Source organism: Xiphophorus couchianus, chromosome 18, assembly GCF_001444195.1.
Source record: "Xiphophorus couchianus chromosome 18, X_couchianus-1.0, whole genome shotgun sequence".
Classification (NCBI taxonomy): Eukaryota; Metazoa; Chordata; class Actinopteri; order Cyprinodontiformes; family Poeciliidae; genus Xiphophorus; species Xiphophorus couchianus.
Window position 1 is genome coordinate 2,099,035 of NC_040245.1, and position 9,854 is coordinate 2,108,888.

Here is a 9,854-nt window from a genome sequence, read left to right on the forward strand (position 1 = left end):
GCATCGGGATTAAGAGGGTTCATTTGATACTTAGGAATCTGACAATTAATTAAAAAAAAAATCATCCCTCATTGTTTCCTCCTCAGTGAGTTTTACCAACTTTAATTATTAAGCTGCAGCGTTTTGTTTGAGCTGAACCTCTGGTCTATTTTTAGCTGTTCTGCCTAACAACTGTGGCAACAAAGAGACTAAAATGCAGCTCAAATAAAAAATGATAAACCTTGCCTCCCCTGATAAAATGCTGTGATGTGTATTAGTGATGTTGTTTGGATAAATCTGTATATTTTTAAACCTGTGCCATGCCTGTTCAGACGTGCTCAGGTCTCCCTCTGCTGGTAAGAGCAGGAAACTGCTTGTCCTTCCGCCTCTGATTGACAGACCTGACCCCGCCCACTCCCGCTCAATCCTCAAATCTGATTGGCTGTTCCTTCTCTCCGTCATCGCCTGTGGTCCTTTCCAAGAATTAATCCTCAAATCTTTCCTGCTGTTGACAATTTTTACTCAACTGCTGTGTTTTTCTGCCTCTAATGTCTGTTTTTTTTAATTTAAACTATTTTTATTTTATTTCCCTTCAATATTTGTTTTTTCCTTTTGTTTTGCATGCAGCCTTAAAGTTAATGAGTTTGACAGACATGCTGCAGAGTAGTTTTCAAATCGATAGAAAATCACTTTACTTTTCTATCCAATAAAATCACCTTTAAATTATCGCTAAAAACTTTTTTATTATTATTTTTCTGGAGGTCTTTATGTTGCTGCTGTTTTTACATCCTCATGAAGTTAATTTCTGCTGCTTTTGTCTTTTCTTGTCTCTCCTCAGGGACAATTGTTAGCGTGGGAGATCCCAAGAAGAAATATACTCGGTTTGAAAAAATAGGACAGGGGTGAGTGCTTTATTAAAGCATGGTAATTACGTAAAGCTTAGTCATTAAAAAACCTAAATAATTAAACGTCAACATGCTTTTAATGAATTTCCCTCAACTTTGTTTTAGGACTAGTCCACACATAACCAGATATCTGAGAAAATAAATACATTTTTACGCATTTTTTTGTTTTTGTATCACTAAAAACAATTATTAATAAAACAAATGCCTCTCTGTCAGTACACGTTGATACAGAGTGCTCTGTCATAGTAACAGATGTATTTATTAAAACAGTTTTAATAAATAAATCTGTCTTATATGAATCAAAGTGAAATTAACGTGTGTATTTTCTAAGATATCTTTCCTGCCTTTCCTTTCCCTTTTAGAGCCTCTGGTACGGTGTACACAGCTATAGACATCGCTACAGGACAAGAGGTTGGTTTGTTTTCTTCTCTTTCAATTTGTAACAAAAGCCAAACAACAATACTTTAAAAAATAAAGTTATCCTTGAGAGATAATGCATTTCTGATGATTACATTAAGAAAACCAGCTACTTTGGATATTTTGCCAAGCAAAGTAGAAAAACACCACATGAATAAAATGTTTGAAAATGTACAATATTCACTATAAATTAAATTCAGTTGAAATTAAAAATAAAAATCTAGTTTCTAATGAGACATGTAAAGTGAATGTTGGTTAAATTTTGCTTTAAATTAAAGCAAAACAACACAAAGAAGAGAAAAACTGAGTTCAGGTGAAGTTCACACAATAGAAAGACGCAACCTACTTAATTTCTCGAAACATCCTGGATAATTTTATAGCTAATCCGTCACTTTCTCCTCAGGATCAGCCCGCTTCTCTCCATAAAAACTCCTTGCACCTCCTCACATGTTTTTTTTTGTTGTTTTATTCAATGTTTTTCTTGTTTTGTGTTCTTTCCTCTCAGGTTGCCATTAAACAGATGAACCTGCAGCAGCAGCCAAAGAAAGAGTTGATCATCAACGAGATTCTGGTGATGAGGGAAAACAAGAACCCAAACATTGTCAACTACCTGGACAGGTTAGCACTCACAGCACAGCCTTAGGCTGAGAATATGTGGGAAGGAGATGGTAGCGAATGTTTTAGCTCTTAGATTAGGCTTTCTAACATTTTAAAGCAGGTAATGCGCCTCGGACACGGACTCCAACTAAAGTTGTTTAGGGTAGATGTAGCACCGTTAGCATACTCACATGTAATATACCAGTGGAGGGCTAAACCTAAAGCACTAAACAGTAGCTCCGCTAACATTAAAACGCTACACCTGCATGGTATTTAGTGGAAGCTAATGCTAAAGTTGGAGTCAGATACTTATTTCCGCTAAAGTTTTTTAGTGGCGATAAGTGATAAATTTAACACAGTTCACATACTTGCATCTACTATACCAATAATGGGAATGGCAAACTAAAATGTTTGCTACTCTAAACCTAAAGCACTAAAACTAAACTCCTACACCAACATGGTATTTAGCGAAAGCTAATGTGCTAACTTAAATTCAAGTTCTACCTGCCCTGGAAAGACTAAATGTTTTTTTAATGCCCTCATATGTTATATTTATGTTTATCTTTTGTTCTCTACTTTCTGCGTTTTATTTTATTCCATTTATGTTTGATGTTTGAAGTAAAGTTATTGGGATGAAAACAGAAAAGGAAACAGATCTTCACCCACTGCAAGTAGTTTATATTCACGCTCTTATTTTGAAGAGTTTTTATCGGTTGAAAACCAAAGTTTCAACACTGATGTCAAACTTTATTCACTTTAAAGTTCCCAGTTGTGACGTGTGTCTCAGGAAGTGATTTACAGTAAAATGTTGCTGTTCAAGCTCCTACTTCTGCAGGGAAGATTAAAAGATAGATCTAGCTTTGAAGTTTGAGGTAGTGTATTTGTTTTTTGAGACTCACTGGGGGGTTTTTTTCTGGTAAAAAATCCTTTATTTGTTGCATTTTTTCCAAACAATTGACCTTTTTGCATGTATAAAATTAGAGACTTCATTAACTATTCTGCGACCTCTCCAGGAGGTTTCAGCGTCCAGAAAGTGACGGATCCAAACACACGGCCCTGATGTTTCCCTTCACGCCCACAGAGCTGCTCTGTGAAGTTTCAGGAAAACATCCAAAGAGCTGTTTTATCTTTTTTCCTTTTTTCTTTCCCAAACTTTGAGCGGTAAACATGCGTATGTGGCATGTCTGGTTGCCACAGCAACCTGTCTGATCGCAACACACCGCGGAGTCTGGTGCCGACGCTGTCGTCTCCATGGAGACAGCATTTCCCCGTCGCTGTGTTTTATGTGTTTGTTCTCGACTGTTAAGCGGTTCAGCAACATAAATCTGCTTGTGGTCGCGTTTCGTTGCGGCGCGGTGACGCTGGATCGCTGCTTTCTGGCCGAACGCCGATGGATCTTTACAAACTCAGAAAACATTTAAATGTTAAAGCCAGAACTTTTCCACCGATAATGTCCAACATCAGAACAACCTACTGTTTTCTTTTGAGAGGTGATTTGGTTTTTTTATTCTCAGAGGTGCTGAGACATACATAACAGCTTATTACTCTCTTTTTGATAAAAAAAATTATTATGATTATTATTATGAAGACAGAAATATGAAAACACAAAGTTTACTTGTAAAATGTAGTTGATGTTTTGCTTTATAGAACATTTTTTAATTTATTAAACCCAATTTGCTGATGATTTACATTTAAACTGACTCACTTTCACTATTAAGTTACATATAATTTTTGTAACATTTTATCTTCATTTGGTTTTAACTAGTCTTATAAGGTAGTTTTATACCTTATAAGACACAAAATAAGGTTGTTATTTTTATTATTCTTATTATATTCTGCCTTACTTTGACTTTAAGTAGTCTTGTGGGTATGTTGAACGTTGCCCCTAAATAAAATGAATTATTGTTCTTGTTGTTATCTTAGCTTTACAGAAGCTTTTTTTAACATCTGATACTTTCAGAGCAGCTCATTGTTCTGTTTTGTGTCATGGTGCAGCTACCTGGTCGGCGATGAGCTGTGGGTAGTGATGGAGTACCTGGCTGGAGGTTCGCTGACCGACGTCGTCACGGAAACCTGCATGGATGAAGCTCAGATTGCTGCCGTGTGCAGAGAGGTAAAAAAATAAATATGTAAATCAGAGGTCGCGCTAGACGTTTTTGTTCTCCGTCATTTTGGCCGACAGCATTAAAACAAATCTGTCATTTTCTATTTTTACCTGTCAAATTATAATCGTATTAACATTAGGCTATTTAACCGCATTTTTATGCCGTTTAGTTAATATTCACCAGATGAACCGTGAATCCAGATCCATCACATAAAGCAGATGAACGCATCTAACATTTTCTCTGTAGTGACAAAAACCCCTGACTGTGGCCCCATTAACTTATAATAAATAAAATTAAACGACTCCACTTAAATTACAAGCACTTCACCTGCTGGGGTCTGAACGCTCAGCCTCACAAGTTCCTCCTGCAAGCTGTTAGATTAGACTTTCTAACATTTTAAAGCAGGTAATGCTCCTCATTTTCAAACACGGATTCCAGCTAAAGTTGTTTAGTGGTGACAAATGGTAGATATAGCACAGTTAGCTATGCTATGACAGTCGGATCTGTCTGATCCAAACCGATCAATTGAGTTTTTTACCCTGTGCGCGTTCTGGACGTTGCGCTTTTACGAGGATTTTTATTTTTTTTATTTTTGCGTGGTTTCGCTTCCCCGAAACGGACAGATGTTACGTCTGGTTTCTGGGTGCAGGAGGGTAACGTCTTCCAGCTCCATTTGTTAAAACCGCAGGGTGAGTTAAGTTTAATTGTAAGCAGCGGCGGAGCCGCGTCCGCATTGGTTTTGCAGCGCACTGCGCATGTTACAGTATAATTAACTTTATTTATTTCCTCAAGATAAACTGCCAGCTCCTTTGTTTAGACTATAAATGGATTAACACAACATGTTTCTCTGTTCTGTGTGAACTAGAGACTGGAATTAAACGCGCCATTTTAACCAAAAGTTTGAATGCACTTCTTAACCAGGCACTCAAAAGCCATAACTCTTCAACACGCTGTCAGCTTCCGGTCGGAAAGACCCATTTAGTTCAGTGTCCATGAGATGATATTCAGAAAAAAATATTTTATTAATTGATTTTAGTTGCCTCTGTGATAAACACTTTGCATAAACGCTGTAATATCTGCCCAGGCACCAGTCAAGGGTGTGAATTATAACCTGTCAAAATGTCAGAAGGGCTTCAAATTTTCCTGTGGTTTAAAAAAATAACCAGTTAAATACGGAAAATATTCTGTTAATGTGACCTCTGCTATAAATACTTAAATGTCAAGTGTTAATTTTCAGTTAATTTCATGTAACTATAAATGTTCTGTATTTTGTTAATGTTCTAATTTTAGTTTATTTTTCTGGGCAGTGTTTGCAGGCGCTGGAGTTCCTCCACTCGAACCAGGTCATCCATCGAGACATCAAGAGCGACAACATCCTGCTGGGCATGGACGGCTCCGTGAAGCTCAGTCAGTGTCGCTCCTTCACTTCCTGTTTCCTCTTTCACAAAACAACTCTGCTCTATTTCAGAGAAAGTTTCTCTTTCTAGAGTTTGTTTCCTTCATTCTCTGTCCATCTTTCTTTCTTTTTGGTTTGTTTTTTTCTTTTTTCTTTCCTTTTGTTCTTTTTCTTTCATTTTCATTCTTTATTTTTTCTTTTTTATTCTTTCTTTTGTTGTTTCTTTTCTTCTTTTTGAGTTTTTTCTTTCTCTTTTCAATCTTTCTTCCTCCATTATCTTTCTTTATTTTTCTTCCGTCCTTTCTTTCTATGTTCTGTCCATTCTTATTTCTCTCTATCTTCTTCTTCCTTCCTTTCTCTCCCTTTTTTCTTTATTTTATTCTTTTGTTGTTTTTATTTTTATTTTTTTTCCATTCTTTTTATTTTTTCTTTTCAATTTTTTTCATTATTTTCTTTTTTCCATGTTTTATTTATTTCTTTATGAATTAAATAAATTCATGAAGAATTTATTAACTTTAGTACATTATATTTTATAACTAGTCTTGAAGACCTGAGAAAAATTGGGGGTTTTTGGGGAAAATGTCTGGAAACCATGGAAACCGTTACTAAGGCGATGCCCTCTCATAAATCCCAGCTCAGGAAAATGCAGCCTTTCATAATAAACAGGTGTGGAGGGAAAATCACAGCCATGCAGCGAGTGGGTTTACAGTGTGGAGTTTATTTACCTGAACTTTTGAAAGTTTATCTGAGGTCCGGTTCTTTCTCTCTCTACTTCCCAGCCGACTTTGGATTCTGCGCCCAGATCACTCCGGAACAGAGTAAGCGCAGCACCATGGTGGGGACTCCTTACTGGATGGCTCCGGAGGTCGTGACCCGGAAGGCTTATGGACCTAAAGTGGACATCTGGTCCCTGGGCATCATGGCCATCGAGATGGTGGAGGGGGAGCCGCCGTATCTGAACGAGAATCCCCTCAGGGTGAGAGCCGGGACTTCAGACTCGACTTAAAATCAAGTTATAAGCATTTTTTATGTTTAGTTTTAATTATTTTTTAGAAGAAGTACAGTTACACTGTCCTTCGAAAAGGTTAATCTGTGATATTTTACTCCTTAACATAAAGATTTTTAGCCAACAGAGAGATTTTACAGCTCTAAATAGTCAAAAATGACAACCACATCATAAAGTCAGGAGGATCTTTTATTATTTAATGATTAGATTTGTGGTTTACTGTCTCAAAGTTGAAGAATTGTGTGAATTACTTAACAAACACCATCACTAGATCTATCATGATAATAAGAAATTTTGCTGGACGATAAATTGTCCCAGAAGTTATTGTGATAAATATGGTTGTTTTGAGACCATTTTGGTTATGGTTATGGCATAATGGCAGATTCTCAAAGATCAATAAACTTTAAATTCTAATGTATATTTAACACTGGAACTGTAAGACATTTCAAATATCCAAAATAAATAAACAAAACAATAAATAAAGTGAATTATGAAGTCTCTGTAAACAAAAAGAAGCTGGTTGAGACCAAAACACCAGACTGAAGATTTTATCATCCAGTTTTTGGTAGAAAGAGAAAAACAATAAATCAGTCAGATAGAAATTATTTATCTTCTTTCAATTTATCATGCAATTAATTGATTTATTGTTTATTACAACATAATTTATCTCATTGATGCCCCAATGTAGTTGAAGGATGTGCAGATTTTAATTCAGCCATTACTAGATCAACCACTAGATGGCAGTAAAGTAAAGCTTCTACAACGTCATGCCTCTGTTTGCATTCTGGGAAAAAAAACTTAAAAATGTTGATTTCCTTCATCTTTAAGGCGCTGTATCTCATAGCAACCAACGGGACGCCGGAGCTGCAGAACCCAGAGAAACTGTCAACAATATTCAGAGACTTCCTGAACCGATGTCTGGAGATGGACGTGGAGAAACGAGGATCCGCTAAAGAACTACTGCAGGTACAGCCGGGTCCGGTGTGTTCATGAGGAAAAACAAAACCACGTAAAACTAGAATGATGCTTTAAGCTTTTCCTGCCCTCCTAAATGAATTACTAATCATAAAAATTAAAAATAAGGTCCTCCACTCTTAATGTTTGAGAATAAGCTGACAAGTAATTTCCAACCATTTTTCAGCTGTTAGTTTGAATTTAAAATCTTTTATTTGAATAAAAACAGTAAAAGTACAAAATGACAGCAATTTATAGAGCTCTGTTTACGTATTAGGTACATTAACAAGTGAATTTATGCACAAACACAAAATTTTAAAAAGTATTTTTTGTCTAGTTTCTAGTAAAAATATCTTACTTGAAATGAGACAAAAATAATTTACACGTAACTTTTCAGCAAGAACTGTGAGCTTGTTTTAAATCAATAATTCCTTAATATTAATGACAAATGTTAACATAAATACAGTGCAGTTATGAAATAATAACATAGTCCAATCCAAAGAAATGTGCAACTGAGCAGGAAAAGTTTAAAGAAATGTACAAAATGTGTATTTGTGCATTAAAAACAACAATAAAAGTGTGCAAACAGAGCAGAAATTATTATAAAAAAACTACACCCCTCAGAGGAGTTTTGGCTAAAGCATGTTTACAAAGTAAGTCTTTATTTTGAATGTAAATTTTATATATATTCTGTTCAGTTCTGCTCTGAATATGTTGTTTTTCTCTCCAAATTTCTTTTTCTGAATCTTTATACTCCAGTTAACAATTATCAATTATTTCAATAATTGATTAATCACAATTAATCTGATTGATTTGATTAATTGTTTCAGTCCTAATTGTTAGAAAACCTGCTGTTAAATAAAGTAGTGAAAGTGACTGGAAATCAATCAAAACACTGAATAAATGTATCGGCTTGTTATGATAATATTGTTTTGTAGCCATTTTCAAGTAACATAATTATAATGGTATAGTAGTGCTAGTAAACTTTAATTTTATACAGAACAGACCACACTGAAAGTGGGAGATAATTTAGATATCTAAAATAAAACAAAACAGCTAAATCAATAAATAAAAAGGAAATGAAAACCGAAAACCTTCAAAAAAGACTAATCATCAGAAAGGAAATTATTGAGCTTATTTTAGTCAATTATGAGATTAATTGATTAATTGCTTATTTACAAGTTTATACAAGTTTATAAATGCATCAGAATTGTAAAACATTCACAGTAGCCACATTTGTTTTATTTTAAATGAATGTTTCTGTCTCCCAGCACCAGTTCCTGAAGATGGCGAAGCCTCTCTCCAGCCTCACTCCTCTCATTCTGGCAGCCAAGGAGGCGGCGAAAAACAACCGCTAGCTGCCGCTGCTCTTGTTTGTCGTCATGGTTGCGTGAGTCTGAGGCCGCCGGCCCGGTTACAAAACCCTCAGAAGGGCTTGAGTCGTTCTCTCTCTCCTCCTCTGAGTGTTTTCTACCTCGGAGCTGCTTTATTTGCCCCGTCTCCTTCCACCTCGACCGCCTCGCAGAGAGGAAAAGCCCCTAAACACTCCACCGGACCCGGGCGAAGGGACCGAGGGCGTCTCCAGAGCCCAAAGACGGCGGCTCGTTTTTATCGTTTCTAAATCAGGACCACGTCGTTGGACGTTTTTTATTTTGTTTTGGAAGCGGTTCCTTTTCCTGTTTTTTTATGAATCAAGTTTAGTTGTTGCGTGTCTGTCACCGTGGACCGTTGGGATTTGAATCATGTCGATCGCAGCGTCGCCCTGTGCGGAGCCGGTCGGGTTTGGTACTTTGTCGTGTCTTTGTTAATGAAACACTGGTTTGCCCAGAGCCATCGATGGACGAGGTTCAACATAAAACCGGATTATCGTCTTTCACTGGAGCACCAAAACCACAGGTTGCTCCTCAACAACTTTACGTCACCTTAAGCTATTAATTCTGTGGTTTTAATACATAAATTATCTTTTTTATTTGTCATCTCGCATATAAAAAAGTATTCTGAATTTCTTCTGTTTTTGCTTTTTTGTCACAACAAAATGTTTCAGACCATCAAATTGTTTTTAATATTAGACACTGATGAACAGAGGAAACACAAAAAGCAGTTTTAAATGGCAAAAGCAATTCAAGAAGTAAAACCAGAGTTAGTGATAATCAGAGTTGGTTAGTAACTAGTTACGTTTACCTGGGAAACTTTTTTGAAAAAAATTACTTTTACTGTACTTTTTACTTTTACTTGAGTATCTCTAATAAGACTATTTCTACTCTTACTTGAGTAAAATTTCTGGATTTTCTACCCACTGAATTAAAAACAAACATGTTTTAACGAAACATTTACCAGACACAGACACACACCTGCAGTTTTTGTTAGAGTTTCATAAGTTTTTTATTGAAAGAAACTGATTATTTCCCCTGATTTTGTTATTTTTTTGTTGTTCAGATGGGTTATTGTCATTTTTGTCCATAAAATACCAAATTGTCCATTTAACTAAAAACATT

At 35.9% G+C, this 9,854-nt stretch overlaps 1 protein-coding gene across 2 annotated transcripts in view; it reads left to right on the forward strand.

Moving 5' to 3' along the window:
* The window catches only part of pak1 (p21 protein (Cdc42/Rac)-activated kinase 1), a 57,262-nt gene extending 47,958 nt beyond the window's left edge, over positions 1-9,304 (forward strand). For both annotated transcript variants that reach the window (XM_028045634.1, XM_028045635.1), the window contains 8 exons: positions 818-881; positions 1,247-1,295; positions 1,807-1,919; positions 3,894-4,011; positions 5,311-5,410; positions 6,179-6,375; positions 7,234-7,371; positions 8,631-9,304. In XM_028045634.1, the coding sequence (XP_027901435.1) occupies positions 818-881; positions 1,247-1,295; positions 1,807-1,919; positions 3,894-4,011; positions 5,311-5,410; positions 6,179-6,375; positions 7,234-7,371; positions 8,631-8,717 (866 nt within the window). In that variant the 3' untranslated portion in view covers positions 8,718-9,304. The remainder of the gene's footprint in view (positions 1-817; positions 882-1,246; positions 1,296-1,806; positions 1,920-3,893; positions 4,012-5,310; positions 5,411-6,178; positions 6,376-7,233; positions 7,372-8,630) is intronic.
* Positions 9,305-9,854: the final 550 nt, after the last annotated feature.